The following is a 15,436-nucleotide window of genomic DNA, read 5'->3' on the forward strand; positions in this document are numbered from 1 at the left end:
ATGTCGCGTAGAGAAAATAATTCCCTGTTAATTTTTTATTATCCCTCTTGGTGCCCTCTCGTATGGATGAGATATGTACATGGAGAAGCTAAATACTTCAAAAATCGATATTTGCCAACCAATTAAATTCTCACTGGAGAATTAAACGTGTTATTAAAATGGAATGCAAATATTTGCGTTTCATCCAGCTTGGTAAAAATGCATAATCTATCGCCTGAATAAATTTCTTCTGAACGAGGAAAAACAAGGGCAGTAAAGCGTTCAGTGCATGTCCTTAATAGTTTGACCCCCATACTATTTCCATTTTTAAACAGATCTGAAAAATAACAAAATAGCTATATTTGAACACCTGTGTATTATGCAGGTAAAAGAATGTGCAAATTTTGCTTAAACTAATAAAAAATCCGTGGAAGTGCGTCCATGCGCCTAAATTTCCTAAACATTTACACATCTTTTATAATACACATTATAAATACAATATGGATATTTTATGTTCTTTAATCCATGCACAAAATTTAAAAGCCAGTTGCTCCGAGAAAGACTAAAATTATGATGTGAAAAATAACATAGGACAGTCCTCTTCGAGAGTAAGAAAATTTTAAACACATGTTTCTTCAGCATAAACCCGCAAAATCCACCTGTGACTTATGTTCACAAATCTCTTTCCATACATTGTACCCATTTTGCTAAAGTATACGTTCTGTGGATGAAGGCAAACGTTTTACCACTTTAGTTCAGGCAAAATTTAAGTGGATAACAAATCCATACAAAGCAACATAAATGGTTTTTTAGACTATAGGTGAAAATATTAAATATATCCAATTCGACAATTTTTTCTATAATAAACATGTGAATGAAGTATTAAAAATATTAGAGATAACAAAAATAATAAATTTTAGCAATATATGTGTGTATGACCCATTCTATAACTATTAGGAGACAAATTTTATAGCTTTTCTTTTGTGTGGGTTTTGATGGTAAACAGTTTGGCAAGAAGGCACAACTCGTGGGAAGATCATTGGACTATTTACTGAGAATAGGGCGCAATGGACGAAAAGTTGCTGTGTGGCGGAGAAAACGACACGCGAGGTGAAATTTGCAAGAAATTTTAATCTCATGAATACAGAGTTGTGCAATAAAGCCCGCGAGATGGGTGCTTTTTTGTTCACAAAACGACAAATAATAAACTTCAATACAATCGATTTTATTCCCTGATATATTTTTGTAGAGGTACTTTTATTGATTTCTGTTCAGGCTGGAAAATTTCTTTATCGTCCAACTCCCACTTTTTCATACTCCCACCCAGCTGTAGTTTCTTGTATGAATGCCGTTTTATTACCATCTCACACCTTCTTTGCCTCCCATTCCCATTCCACTTCCGTTGTGCAATTTTCACGAGTTTCCATGGGAATGAGGGAGGAGAATTTTTACTGTATAAAACTGACCTTCATAAACACAATACCGACTCTTATAAGAATGTAGTTTAAGGAGAAATTTACACTTTTTGCTGCACTTATGCCGGTTTCGCACTATGCTCTATAGGCAAACGTCCAGAACTAACGGAACAGGTAGGTACTACACATTATGGAAATTGCTGGAGCAAATTTCGTCTAGTATTTTTTTTGCATAGTCTGAAGACGTGGAGAAAATTGTTAAGTGGTAAAAATTTGAAAAGTACTTGAAAGTTCATCGTATGAGTTGCTACACAAATTCTAAGACATTTCAAGAAATTAGTCTACTAATTGAGTCTTTGTTAAACTTTTCACACTGAATTGCCGAGTGAGTATACAAAAGATTTATTATACTGTTGACACTGACTTATTTTTGAGCAGACAATCATGACCCGATGAGAACAAGGGACGTTTCACAAACAGCCTCGAGTGGTAAAAAGAAAGGGTAGCGGACTCATTGAGTGGTAAACTCATGAAAACTCTTTCGGTTTCAATGAAATCATGGCCATGTTTCATTTCATTCAATTCCATTTGATATTATCACTTGGTTTCAACCGTTTTAACTTATCTTATAAAAGCCGTCATGAAGCAGCAGTTAACAACCACAAACGGCTTTTATTATCACGAAAATAAATAATTTAAATAATCTGTGAAGGGTTTCGTGTTTTCCCCAATTCAGAAAATATAATTTTACATAATTTTACTAACAGATAATTATTTTCAAAGTATGCAAACATGATTGCAACCGTTTGGCTTTATATTTCTGAGATTACCTAAGAATCTTTCAATTTGATGAAATTCCCTTTTATCGTATCTTACTTTCATTTGAAATGCGAAGTTACGTGATTAACACCACCAAAAGAACCCCATCCACTCGTCTTTAAATATATCACACAGATAGAATTATCCCCTTGTGCAAATGATTAAAAAGTGTCTGTGTGAATTTTCTGCAAAAGGGAGTGAAACAGAGCGCGAAAAAGGGAATAAAGAAGGCTACATTGTGCTGTATGTATTGTATACATTGTGATTTCTGACACTGACATCGTCATCATTATCATTAATATCGTCATCAGTGATTCTTTATTTATGTAGGTAACACACAAAAGCACCACTGACGGTGGATTATGTAATACAGAACCCTTTACAATAAGCGCGTAGTCTTGTGGATACAACAAACAAAGGAGAAGAAACTGCAAAAAAATGTCAAGATAAAAAAAGTTTTATGAACTTTATAAAGCAAAAGTTAAGAATAAAGATTAATTGGCATGGGTAGGTAAAAAATTCGTTTTTAATTAAATAGCGCATTTACAGATAAAAAATTCTTTCCATATTTTACAAAACTTTTAAGTTCCAAAAACGCTGTAAAATAAGTGTTTTGGCCATTAGTATTCCAGCATTTGATACTCGAGCATTTGTAAATATCACATTCAAATAAAATGTTATTTGCTAGTCTATTTGTCTTAATATTTTTATATACTAAATACAAGCCAAATGGATGCGGGCATCGGGCCAAAATTCTACCCAAAACATATCGCGTTTCTTTCTTATAATAATTCTTTTTTCCTTTTGCAATGGAAAATCCCTTTCCGGAAGTCAAGTATCTCCTGCTTCAGAACCCTATCAATTATGTAATTAACTTGAGGGTTATTTGTCTCAGTAATTGCTTGTAGTCTTTCCAACACAATTCAATCCATATAAATTCCACCGAGTGACCGTAATATTGCTCCTGCCACTGAATGCAAGCACATAAGCTTCGCCAGTAAAAAGTTTGCACTTAAGTGTGTTAAGACGGTTTGAAGAATTGGATTATTACACAATATTTGCATAAATTAAAATCCGGTCAATACACACACAGAAGCATTCGCTTGGTTTAATGTATTCCACATAATGGGAGCGAATATGGGAGGGGTAGAAAAACTCGAAAAGGAAGGAAAAATGAGTGGCACCACAAAGGAAAGTGTATCCAATATGTAATTTCTCACTTCACATTGCTATTTCTCACAATTTTACCACTAAAACTCTACACTTTTCTTCTCAAGACGATTCACAAATAATCAATGCAAGTTCTTTTTGCCGTGAGTTGTAGTTAAATGTGTCCAATATTAGAGAAAGAGCTTCTTGGTTGGCCTTCTTCTGACTTCACCCAAAAAGTTGCTTTCAGAAAGATCCCCACATTCACTCACTGGACACAACGCGAGGGGTTCCCTACTGAAAGCTCTAAGCTCTAAATACAACTGGCTGCGCCCGAAACATAGACTAGCAGTCTTACATGACGATTTGTAAAGTCACCACAGCACAGGCGCATTCCCTCCCCATTGAATTCGATGTTTCCACAGGGTGGCACTACAAAAGATCATTTCTCAGATGCACCAGTTGCGAGTTCTTTCGATTCTTAAGAAGAAAATATTGCGGTATATTTTTTTCTAAAATCATTTTTTTTACTATCTCACTTATATGTAATTGGGGCATACCTTATCTTTATGTAAAGTGGATTCAAATTGTTAAGTCTTAAATCTAGAATTTTTATCTGTTACCACCCTGTCCGCTCGTAGGTATCGCCGTGTGAAACATACATCATAGATCGTTCTGCTCCTCTCGTTGCCAACACCCCCACTTCACACTATGTAAAAACCACCCCTATTCGCCTTGTAGTACTACGTTGCAACCACATCATGCCGCTTTGTGGCCCTTCTTCCCAATTTGGCCGTCCAAACACACCAACACAATCCAGCTGGCCACGAAGGGGAAGAGGGATCCAAATTTGCTTGTGTGAGTGAAAGGTTGTCTGGGATGGAATCATCCACTTTCTGCGTACGTCATCATCCCCTGTCGACTAGTCGAGCGTCTACTTTCACCAAATCCATGACACTATTCTGGGCTTGTGCGCCAAAACGCAATTATTTCTCATCACATTGTGAAGGTGTATTTTTGTGAACTATTTGCGTGAGTAAGTCAATGACTCAAGTGCCATTTGCAACGATACCACTACGTAAATTGTGTTCAAAAGCCGTGCAATTGAATTTTTCCCAAAACTCTTGCCTCACTGACAGTGCGCGTCGAAGGAAGTCTCAAGTTCCAGGTAAACAGTGGCCCTGACTCCATTTTATGTCAGTATATCTTATATAAAGTCCTATCCCTCCTTTTGACATCGTGCAATTGTAGGCCAATTGTATATTTCTTTTCTATACACTATTTTTTATGCTGTTCAAACGCCATCCTGTTGACCTCACACTGCGTTGTAAATTTACAAATTTCTGTGTGTGCTTTCTCGACAGAGTGCTAAGTGGTTTAGTAGACGACGACTGGGTTTTTCGGGTATAAAAATTTCATAATTCTCCTTCTATGTGCTTCCGCATACTTCATTGGTTTACATAAAAAAGCGTTGGCTTATAAAATGCAAGACAATAAACCTGGGGCAAAATAATGCAAGTAACACATCAATTATTGAAAATAATTTTTGTTTACGCTCGGAGCAGTAAAATTCACTTTGTCTTACATATTTGCATTTTTAAATCCCCGTGTTCCACTGTCATGAAAAAAAACTCCCAAAAGGACTGTACATTTTGTGATAGAGTGCAAATGAATAAATAATTCAGTCGAAACACCACGGCGTGTGATATTTTATTCCACACAGTGAAAACGAGAATCGTTGTACATTCAGTACGTTTCAAGATTTCGCCTTATCACAATTGTCTTTGAGAGAGATAAATGGGAAATTCTGAGACGCGAGTTGAGAAATGTAGTCTTTTCTGCACACACTTTCTGAGACATTTATGTATGTATGTCTTATGCGCCAAATTGTTTTGGCGTCTTGTTGATATATTCATAATATCTAACGAAAAATAGTTCAATAATTGCTAGAGTGTGTGCAATATGTGAAAACCAGATTGAGATTACTAAATTATCACACAATCTATGACTTAGTACCTAAGAACTGCTTTAACTTGCCAGATTTGAATCACTTTTTGAAGTTCTGTGATGCTTAAACTGTATTCGAGGCAAAATTCAAACGGGAAAATTTTATATCTTATGAATAAAAATGAAAATTTACATTTTGCCTTATTTCATTTACATTGTTTGAATAGACTAAGCCATAATAAATTCATAAATCTACATATTTATATGGTTCCCTTTCTTAAAAGTCAAGTGGACTCAGATTCACTACATGAACTCAATTTTAAGAGAATAAAAACAATCTCTCATTGTTTTTATAAAGTTCTCACTGCAACAGAATATTTTTAATCCGTATGTGTATAAAAATAATTTGAATGTATAAGGAATGATTAGAAACAACCCCATATTAAGATGTTTATACGGCATCGTGTCTACTGCTTAATTAAATGTTAAAAAATAATTTCTCCAAGGTATACTTTACTGAACCTTTTTGGCATATAGATGAGACTTCACGTTACTTTACTACAGCAGTGCTAAGCATGCATACAAAAACAATAAAATTCATGTGAGCTGTTCTCCTTCGTGCAAGACGTTGCCTTGCTCTTAAGATCACCGCCTTCCCTCTGCTCGCCATATAGTGACTTCGAGATCTTCAATACAACTCTGCACAAGCATTTTCTTTCACTACACAGACACTCTCCACACCATATCTCAGTGTTTAGGCTTCAGACTTCACAAAACGCTCGTCAACATTCAGTTGTCTCGAAACCGTCGAGCAATCGAGTTTTGTTGCATTGTGGTTATTATTTCCCACTTGATGCTGTATTTAGTCAATTTTTATAAATTCGACCAAAAGAGTGGGAAATTCTCGTGTTTCGCAATACTTTGTTCTTTTTCCTGTCATTCCATTTAGGTTTGTGACGACTTTTGTTATTACTTTAATTGCTATTAAAAGCAACACAGCGTGTGAACAATTTAAAAGGAAGAGGAAAAAAGTGTAGTGGGGATATATAGGAATTAGACTTTAGTTTGAGGTGATTTCAAATAGATTTTGTACTAGTTCTTAATCTACAATGCCCTTTCCCTAATGATCACCAGTCCTATCATGAACGTCTGCGTGACCCCAAAACGTTTGGAGATATATATTCAAATAATAGCTATGTCCAAGGGCTTTTCAATAATGGAATTATTTCTGATTAGGTTGAAAGACAGTGTGTGTAATCGTCTAGTCACAAATACTCCTCTGTCCTCTGTGCCCTTCTTTTAGCTGTCTCAATACATATTTCCTCTAGTTTAGAATCGTGTCGCACACGTGATCACATCTCACTGTAATTTTAGGTACAGTGTGAACGCCAGAAGAATTCATCAAAGATCAGAAATAGTGAAACATCCGACGACTGTGGAGACATTCGTTCGTGTCTGTGACAATAACGCATCGTGATTAAAGTGTAAAATTTCTTTAGTTAATACACGTGAAACATGATGAGCATACCTGCTTCGGCACGCTTGGTAAACCTGGCCAGGAAGTCATGCATCAGATTCCTCAGTACCAGACAACAGCAGAATGAGGAACTGTCCAGGACGTGTGAATATGAGCGTTTTTATTCTTATCCAGCGGAGCCGGGATTCGTGAAGAATTCACCTTTCGAGAGCATCAATATTCCCAACTGCACTATCGACCAATATGTGTGGAGCAATATACAACAGTGGGAAAATAAAGTGGCTGCGGTGAGTGTGAATTTCCTCTATTAGTATATAGTAAATGATTGAGAGGAAAATATTTGTAACATAAAATCAGATGTAAAAAAAAGTTCTATGACTCTAATCATACGCAAAAGTCACGTGTCACGTGTTGTAGGACATCTTATTGTTTATACATATATACAAACTGTCTGGAATATCTTATGCATACATGGAAGAAATATTATTCATGATTGTCTATAATTATAGCTCAGTTTGCAGACTTTCAATTCTACTTTGTAAGTTGAGATAAGTGATCACGGCTTGTAAACTTAATATCACTCCTATCTCTTATTGATATATTAGACCCATTAACAAATTGCTTTCAATTTGTTCATTAAATTTCTTCAATTGCATAGAATAAATAAATATTCAGAAGTATAAAATCCATTAACTAATCATTTTTCGCACATAAGAAATAGGAAATGCTTTGAAGAAATATATCTCTTACTACTATAATAATATTTCTTCTTCTCGGGTGTATTCCGCAATCGCAAGAAAAATTATCTATGTCAGATGGATACCGTCATCAAACAATTAATAATTTAACTATGGGACGTATAAAATAAAATAGGTCAGAGTCTAACGCCAGAGTGTTTTTTTCACCAATGATTATGCAATGTAGCGCTAGAAATCCAAAATACTACGAGACACACGATCTAATAAATAACACTGACGTGACGTCGCTCATTTGGTTCAGAGCCCAAGCAAAAAATGCAAAAGAGCAATTTTGGCATCCACGTTCCCACACTATTTCCCCCAGTATGAACTTTGGATACCTGTCCACTTCGTATAATCCGGATTAAACAGGATATCCACCATCAAGAACCGTGCGATGGTAATTTTACATGCCACGCAAAGTAGTAAATTCGCGTCAATTCAAGAGTCCAAATCAACACTAAATCACCAGAGAAATCCCTCATGGCTGTTATCTTATCAGCGAGGCAATTATTCACCTGACTGGGCGACCAAATATACCAAAAATATAATCTTATTTTACAAATATTCCAGCTGTCTATCAAATCCCAAGCAAAATGCCAAGAAATCCAAACTTTCTCGAGAAGTTTCTCGACCCAAAAACAATAAACACCAAACTTAGAAATCGTCACATTTCTCCCAGAAGAAAAGAAGTTGTATACAATCTATTGGGAATCTGTGTATGGCATCCATAAACCGGTCATTTAACTAAACGCCGAGAGACCAACTCGTTTCTGTCAATGCTCGATGGACTTTTGGACTTTGGACGACTTCTCGTCTCGTGGACATCTTCCGTCCAATTTATTTATTGCAACGTAGATGATGGTCAATTTAGCGACAACAATTAAGGCGAAATTGCAAGTGATCAATCTAGCGACATGCACCCATCGCCCTCCAATACATAGTAAAGTGTATTTTTAGATTTGTTTATTATATAAAATTGCTGTCTTTCTCAATGAAATTCCTCATGCCAAGGAGTTATTTACTGGTTAAGAGAAGAATTAAGGTATTTTGAAATTCTATTTGATGTGTATTTCTACAAAATGCCTTCAATTTCAATTATTCTTTTCATGAGAAACATACAACCACACATCTATGTAATTATACCGAATATTCAAAACAACACATTCTAGTAAATATGTGACAGATATGTATTAATCAAATTTGATGTGCAAAAACTTAAACGCAAAAGCTTTCGCTGTGGCCTTGGTGTTGAACTTGCAAATTGTCCGGCCGCACTGTGTAAAATTATCTCCTCATATTAGCCAATGAAACAAGTTTAATGTCATTTTAATTTGTCTATCTCTGAACAACAGGTCTGCGGTATAACAGATCGTCAGTACACGTATGCGGAGATGCGGGACCACTGTGCGGCACTGGCCGTGCGTCTGCAGAAAATGGGCCTGAAGCAGGGCACTTCGATTGCTGTGTGCCTGCCAAACCTGCCTGAGTTCCCCATCGCCGCTCTGGGAGCACTCGAGGCGGGTCTCGTGGTTACGACAGTAAATCCAATTTACACTCCTGGTAGGTGTACTTTTTGGCTATTGACTGCTGTATAGAAAAAAATGCTCATAATTGGCTTCCAAAGCTAATCTACCTCAACAATGTTCAATGTGAGCGAGTGCTTAACACACGAGTTGGAAAAATTCCAGTGCAATTCATTGTAGACTAAACAAATTGATCACATAGTGTTAGTAAATATGTTTGTGAATGTGGGAAAATGTACTTATAGACCAATCAAATGTTGTCATCATTATTTCGCATGAATTGCAGCAAAATTGGAACGTTAAATGGAACAATTAAATGCTCAACGGATTAAATCAATATATCGGAGTGATTTAATATTATCACAGCAATTAAATTGCTAAAATATGGGATAATGTGGGAGATTACCCCAACGTATTCGGCAGTATTGACAGCGCGTGAAAATACGCACAGAGAAATATTTCATGCTCTCCGCGAAACATTACTCTATTGCATACAAATTTTCTTTTTGAATTCACATTTGCATTAAGACAGATACAAATGCCTCGGACTTCTCCTATAAATGCAAAATATCACGCCCACGAGGTTAATGAACTCTTGTTTGCTCTCTTCTTGAGAATGATATCAAATTTGCACAACGATATTGCAGTAGAAGCCAATGAAAGATAGGTATATTTACACAACAAAAATAATTATTAAAACAAACTTAAAGTAGAATTTGTTGAAACGAAAAAAATAAATCAATTCAACCACAATTATTAGCAATTCAAAATTACCTATACACGTAGGTTTCACACGAGAAGTATAAATAAATAAAATAGCATTTGACCTTTATTCAGAGGTGGACGGCATTCAATTCCATTTGATTCAACTTGGCCAAGTAAAGTGCATTTATAAGAACTTTATTTTGTGAAGTTTGGAATGCGTTTTGTGAAACTTCATTTGTATCAAATAAGCTGTGAATTGAGAAATATACGCCTATTGACTTGTCAATAGAATTACACTACAGAGGAATGTGCAAAAATACAGTACATTTCAAGCGAATAACATCACAATCATCAAATTTTTTTTCCGTTTCTCAGTGTCATTTTGATTTGATTGAACCATGATATATAGCGAGAAATGTAAACAATAATATTGAATTGCGCGATATTGCTCACTTCCTTTTATAAACATAAAGTCCAAAGTGTTAAATTCTAAATCGATTTATTTCTTCGATTACGTTTTCAACCAATTTGACAGACGCGACCTCATCATTTTATTTCTTTCGTTATGCTTTTATTTTCTTACTCTGATTAGATGACAGAGTCGTTACATAAGTTTGTAGTTTTTTTACAACATTCGTAAAAATATTCCTATCATGAAAAACGTAGAAACGTATCAACCAAATACGCAATTTTCTTCCTTTCGGCATTTTTTCATCTCTTACGACAATTAAACTTTAAAAACACATACGGAACTGCAGAAAAGAATTATTTGGGAGTTGTAGAAAAATAAGTACATAGTCTCGCCATAGACGGTCGAAAGTGAAGTGCCTGATAACGACCAATGGCACGTGATGTATTGAAATATCCACTTTAGATTGAAACGAAAAAGACTGATAATCTAGAGGAATGTGTTATCTGGGCAATGAATTAAATTCAATAGCGTATTGGGAGATAATGTGATTTGTCTACGAGCACACACTTACGATAACAACCAGTACAAATTATAATCGGGGTAAAATCGAATGAATCAAAGGGCAATTTTCAAGATATTCAATTTCCATGGGAACTACATATATACACATACTTTCTTAATAACCAAAGCAATATGATCCTTCCTTGCAGATGAAATTTGTCGTCAACTGTTGGATGCTGATGCTAATTTCGTCATCACAACGGTGGAGCGCTTCAATGTTGTTAAAGAGGCTTGCGCTCTGTCCAAGAAATCCATCATGATCGCTGCAGTTCGCCACAAAGCCACTGAACCTTTGCCCGAAGGCGCTATTGATTTCGCCGAGTTGATAAATCCACACGGAGTGGACTTCTCCTCACTCCAGCGTCCGAATATCTCCATCGAGGACATCGCTTTTCTACCCTACTCATCAGGCACCACGGGCCTGCCCAAGGGTGTTCAACTCACACACCGTAACATTACATCAAACTGCGAAATGCTGAAAGCCAAAACCGGTGACATATCCATCATTCAGCCCACTACTTCGGATTATCAGGACGTCCTTCCGTGCGTTCTACCTTTCTTCCACATCTACGGACTCACCGTGACCCTGATTTCAAAATTGTGGCACGGATGCAAGATCGTCACACTACCCAGATTCCATCCAGACAGTTTCCTGAATGTGATGACAAAGTACAAAGGGTCTGTTCTTCATCTTGTTCCGCCAATCAGTAAGTTTTTACTCCTAAGTTGAAAGCCTAAAATTTAGCTTAATTTACTCAACTATATTGACATCACTGTTTTTGTATAGTATTTCATCGTGCAATTTGCTGCTAATGATAACACAGTCACTTACGACAAACAAGACACTACAAAAAAAACTTATATATCTACACGCCATCACTCAAAACGTCTGTTATTTGAGCAGTATAATTAGTATATGATTTCAACATGAAAAATGCAAAATTACACTATATTCGTCGTAATTGAACGAAGAATTACTGATATTATGTAGTCAATTTTGATAAGTATATTATCAGAAAATTCTGCTCTGTCAGTAAATTACCCACACATTTTTACTACATGCTTTTTTATCTTGACAAATTGAGTAGATAAAGATTTGTATTGTTATCAATCAAGATTATAATTACGAAAATGTTGCTTTCTTATTATGCGTATTATTGTAATGCAATGAATGCAACAGATAGATTTTTTTAAGAAAAGTACTTAATAACTTTTATAAAGAACCTCAAGGATAAGTTTTTCTTGATTTTTCTTCATTACATCATGTTATATGACAGTCAACTTTTTTGTTCATTTATAGTAATCATGCTTGGACATCACGATAAAGTACAGCCTCGTCATACTGAAAGCATTCGCATTGTAATGTCTGGAGCTGCTCCAATGGGTGCCCCAGATGCTGAGCGCTTTACCTCTCGTGCTCCAGGTGTGGAATTCGTACAGGGATACGGCCTGACAGAAACATCTCCAGTTGTGCTAATGAGCTCCGTGGGCAGCAATAACTATGCCTCCGTGGGTGAACCATTGCCCAATACTCAGGCTAAGGTAGTGGACATCAGTGACCCCACTAGGACGGGTTTGGGGCCGAACAAGGTGGGTGAGCTACTCGTGCGTGGACCCCAAATCATGCGAGGCTACCATAATCGCAAGGATGCCACTGATGAGATGTTGCATGAGGATGGTTGGCTCCGAACCGGCGACATGGCGTACTATGACGAGAACAATCATTTCTACATCACAGATCGTCTCAAGGAGCTTATCAAGGTGAAGGGCTTCCAAGTGCCACCCGCCGAACTGGAAGAATTGCTGCGCGACCATCCCAAAGTGGCAGATGCTGCCGTGATCGGGATTCCACATCCGGTGAATGGTGAAGTGCCAAGAGCGTTCATTGTGAGCAAAACTGGCTCAGAAGTGACTGAAAAGGAGCTGCAGGAGTTTGTGGCCGGCAAAGTAGCCTCCTACAAGCGTCTCGATGGTGGCGTTGAATTTCTTGAGGCAATCCCAAAGAGTGCCACGGGCAAGATCTTGCGACGCGAATTAAAACTCAAGTATTGTTCGTAGGCTTGCCATTAACCCAGATATTCGGAATGATTCCACGTGTGGTATAGCATAATTTTTTCACTTTTATTTTACTGCGCCATATTGATCAGCGCAGACACAAAAAATTCATGATTATTTCTCAATATATTAACATAAAAAAGGTCTGTTTGGGGAAATGCTCATCCAGGCGTATTTTATAGATTTAATTAAAACTGAATAGCAATTCTAAGAGGTGAATTTGTCTGTGTTTTTTATGTATATAAGTAAGAAAGATGTCCGAGAAAGCGTATCAAATAAATGTATTTCTACTAAAAAAAAAAAACAGATATTATTTTCAATTAAAATATTTGTTTCAAAAAGTTCTATTTATTGGAAAATAAATTACACTATCAAAAAACACCTATTGGTCCCTTGGCAGCTGTTATTGCGCTTGAAACGTTTGTCTTTTCACCAAATCCTTGAACAAGCCCTCTTCACGCGTTGAGAGTTCCTCATAGGTACCCTCCTCGGCGATTCTACCTGCATCCAACACCACGATTTTCTGAGCATTCCTGATCGTGCTCAGACGATGAGCTATCGTCAAAACAGTGCGTCCCTTTGTCAGGGACTCCAAGGCTACCTGTACGTGCTCCTCTGAGCCAGCATCTAGGGCACTTGTAGCTTCATCAAGTAGAAGAATAGCTGGATTTTTGATCAAAGCTCTAGCTATCGCAACTCTCTGCTTTTGGCCTCCACTTAGCATCATCCCACGCTGTCCCACAACCGTGTCCAGACCCTGAGGGAGACTTCGCACGAACTCATCCACATGGGCTTCTCTGACAATCCTTTGAAATTCCTCCTCAGAAATTCTTGTGCCAACATTCACACCGTAGAGGATGTTCTCCCGAATGGTGCCACTGAAGAGAACAGGTTCTTGGTTAACAGCTCCAATATTTGAGCGCAACCAGAGAGGATCCAACTCCTTAATGTTCACCCCATTCAGAGTCAACTGCCCCTTGGTTGGATCGTAAAGGCGGAGCAATAGAATACCTATAGTGGATTTTCCTGAACCACTCTTTCCAACAACAGCTGTGGTTGTTCCCGGCTCAATTATCATATTTAGATCCTCCAAAACGACATTTCCAGGTCGTGACGGATAGTAGAAGGCCACGTTCTCAAATGTTATAGTACCCAGAGATGGCAACTTTCTTCCTTCGTGTAAAGTCACAGGGATTAGAGGATTCCTGTCATAGATTTCCCAAATTCTCTGAGCAGCTCCCAATCCCTTGTTAAGTTCTGTATAGAAATTGCTAAGCCCGTTGATAGAGATTGCCGAGTAGCCAGCATAGAGGATGAAAGATGTTAGAGCGCCTACGGTAAGCTCCTCATTGGCCACCATGTTGCCACCGTAAAAGAGCACCGACATGATCAGAATGTTACCAGACAGGCCAGTCAATCCATAAAAAATCGCTCTAGCACGAACCTCCTTATAACCCAACAGTAGAGCGTCATACAGTTGACTGAGGAAGAGTTGACTCTCTTGTTCCTCTCGACAGAACATCTTCACAGTCTTAATATTACCCAAGCGCTCCTCTCCTGTCTTCATTATTCCAGCATATTGATCCAGGAGACTCTTCGTGATGTTCCTCACGTATCTGCCATACACCACAGCCATTCCTGCCACAGCAGGAACAACACACATTCCCACAAGCGCAAGATGAGGCGAAGTATTGATCATCATGCCGACACCGGCGATCACCATCACGGTGGATCGCAATCCATCAGACATATTCTGACTCAGCGAGTTTCCCACAAGATATGAGTCCTGCGACAGACGGTTCACGAGCTCTCCAGTGCCTCTTTGATCAAACCAGCCCGCCTCCTGACTCAGCATCGATCTATATAGTCGCAATCGGACGTCTTGAACGATACGAAGAGCTGAAAATATGACACAAGGGTAAGATGACCATCAAATATTAGCAAATTTGCAGTACATCTTACAGGCACCGTTGAATAAGTACACTCTTCCGAAATTGGAAATCCCGCCAATAATAAAGATTCCCGCAAGTATCAAGCAGAACTTCTTCAGGCGCTCCTTTGCCACTTCTTTTGATTCATCTGAGTAAATGGTGTCCAAAATTTTCCCTAAACCATAGGGAACAGCCATTGTAATACTCGATGAGACGATGAGGCAACCAATTCCAGCTGCAATGTACAGAATATCATAGTCAGCAAGGATTCCAAATAGTATAAAAATTTAAATAAATCTACCAGCAATTATCCATTTCTCCTTCGAAGCCAACCTAAATAGTCTCATCAGGTCAGATGTTTTGAACTTTGCTTGTTTCCCAGGAGCCTTTGTAGCGCATTGTCGGGCAATGATGAGGGACTTGCAGCCGGTTCTTGAGATCCGGGATAAGAGTGGAAATGTTGAGGAACATTGATGGCATAGGATTCTGACCGATGAATTTCCAACACTATGATTCGATAGCACTATTCGAGTCAATTTTATTAGGCTCATTGACGGAAATAACATCTTTTTACTGTATTTATTATCCTAGTAAATGTTTAGGAAAACACTGTAACCCTGGAGGTTCATCATAACACACATAACCTCTCTTTCACATGACAGCACGAAGCTTTTTTCGACATTTTCGCTCGCTCGAATTGTGAAAGCTCTCTCCAGCTTCCGG

General features: G+C 37.7%; 2 protein-coding genes across 4 annotated transcripts; one reads left to right on the forward strand and one right to left on the reverse strand.

The window, feature by feature from the left end:
- Positions 1–4,344: 4,344 nt before the first annotated feature.
- Positions 4,345–12,785, forward strand: LOC132263886 (uncharacterized). Of its 3 annotated transcripts, none has more exons than XM_059763894.1 (5): positions 4,345–4,530; positions 6,684–7,073; positions 8,879–9,086; positions 10,877–11,434; positions 12,028–12,785. In XM_059763894.1, exons 2-5 carry the CDS (start codon positions 6,825–6,827, stop codon positions 12,783–12,785), a joined length of 1,773 nt encoding a protein of 590 aa, XP_059619877.1. In that variant the 5' UTR covers positions 4,345–4,530; positions 6,684–6,824. The 3 variants fall into 3 exon arrangements, with proteins under 3 accessions (XP_059619877.1, XP_059619875.1, XP_059619876.1); XM_059763892.1 differs by lacking the exon at positions 4,345–4,530 and adding an exon at positions 6,106–6,379; XM_059763893.1 differs by lacking the exon at positions 4,345–4,530 and adding an exon at positions 6,106–6,258.
- A 331-nt stretch (positions 12,786–13,116) lies between these two features.
- On the reverse strand, positions 13,117–15,364 carry LOC132263885 (ATP-binding cassette sub-family B member 10, mitochondrial). The gene is made up of 3 exons (XM_059763891.1): positions 15,015–15,364; positions 14,745–14,948; positions 13,117–14,681 (listed from the first exon to the last, which is right to left on the reverse strand). Exons 1-3 carry the CDS (start codon positions 15,277–15,279, stop codon positions 13,186–13,188), a joined length of 1,965 nt encoding a protein of 654 aa, XP_059619874.1. The 5' UTR covers positions 15,280–15,364; the 3' UTR covers positions 13,117–13,185.
- Positions 15,365–15,436: the final 72 nt, after the last annotated feature.

The sequence above is a fragment of the Phlebotomus argentipes genome, unplaced genomic scaffold, assembly GCF_947086385.1.
Source record: "Phlebotomus argentipes unplaced genomic scaffold, Phlebotomus argentipes genome assembly contig_39, whole genome shotgun sequence".
Classification (NCBI taxonomy): Eukaryota; Metazoa; Arthropoda; class Insecta; order Diptera; family Psychodidae; genus Phlebotomus; species Phlebotomus argentipes.

Coding starts and splice junctions, on each gene's coding strand:
- LOC132263886 (XM_059763894.1), top strand. CDS start 6,825: ATGATGAGCATACCTGCTTCGGCACGCTTGGTAAACCTGGCCAGGAAG. Junction 7,074..8,878: donor GGGAAAATAAAGTGGCTGCG/GTGAGTGTGAAT, acceptor TCTGAACAACAG/GTCTGCGGTATAACAGATCG. Junction 9,087..10,876: donor AAATCCAATTTACACTCCTG/GTAGGTGTACTT, acceptor CCTTCCTTGCAG/ATGAAATTTGTCGTCAACTG.
- LOC132263885 (XM_059763891.1), bottom strand. CDS start 15,279: ATGTTATTTCCGTCAATGAGCCTAATAAAATTGACTCGAATAGTGCTA. Junction 14,949..15,014: donor GGAGAAATGGATAATTGCTG/GTAGATTTATTT, acceptor TGTACATTGCAG/CTGGAATTGGTTGCCTCATC. Junction 14,682..14,744: donor GTACTTATTCAACGGTGCCT/GTAAGATGTACT, acceptor TCATATTTTCAG/CTCTTCGTATCGTTCAAGAC.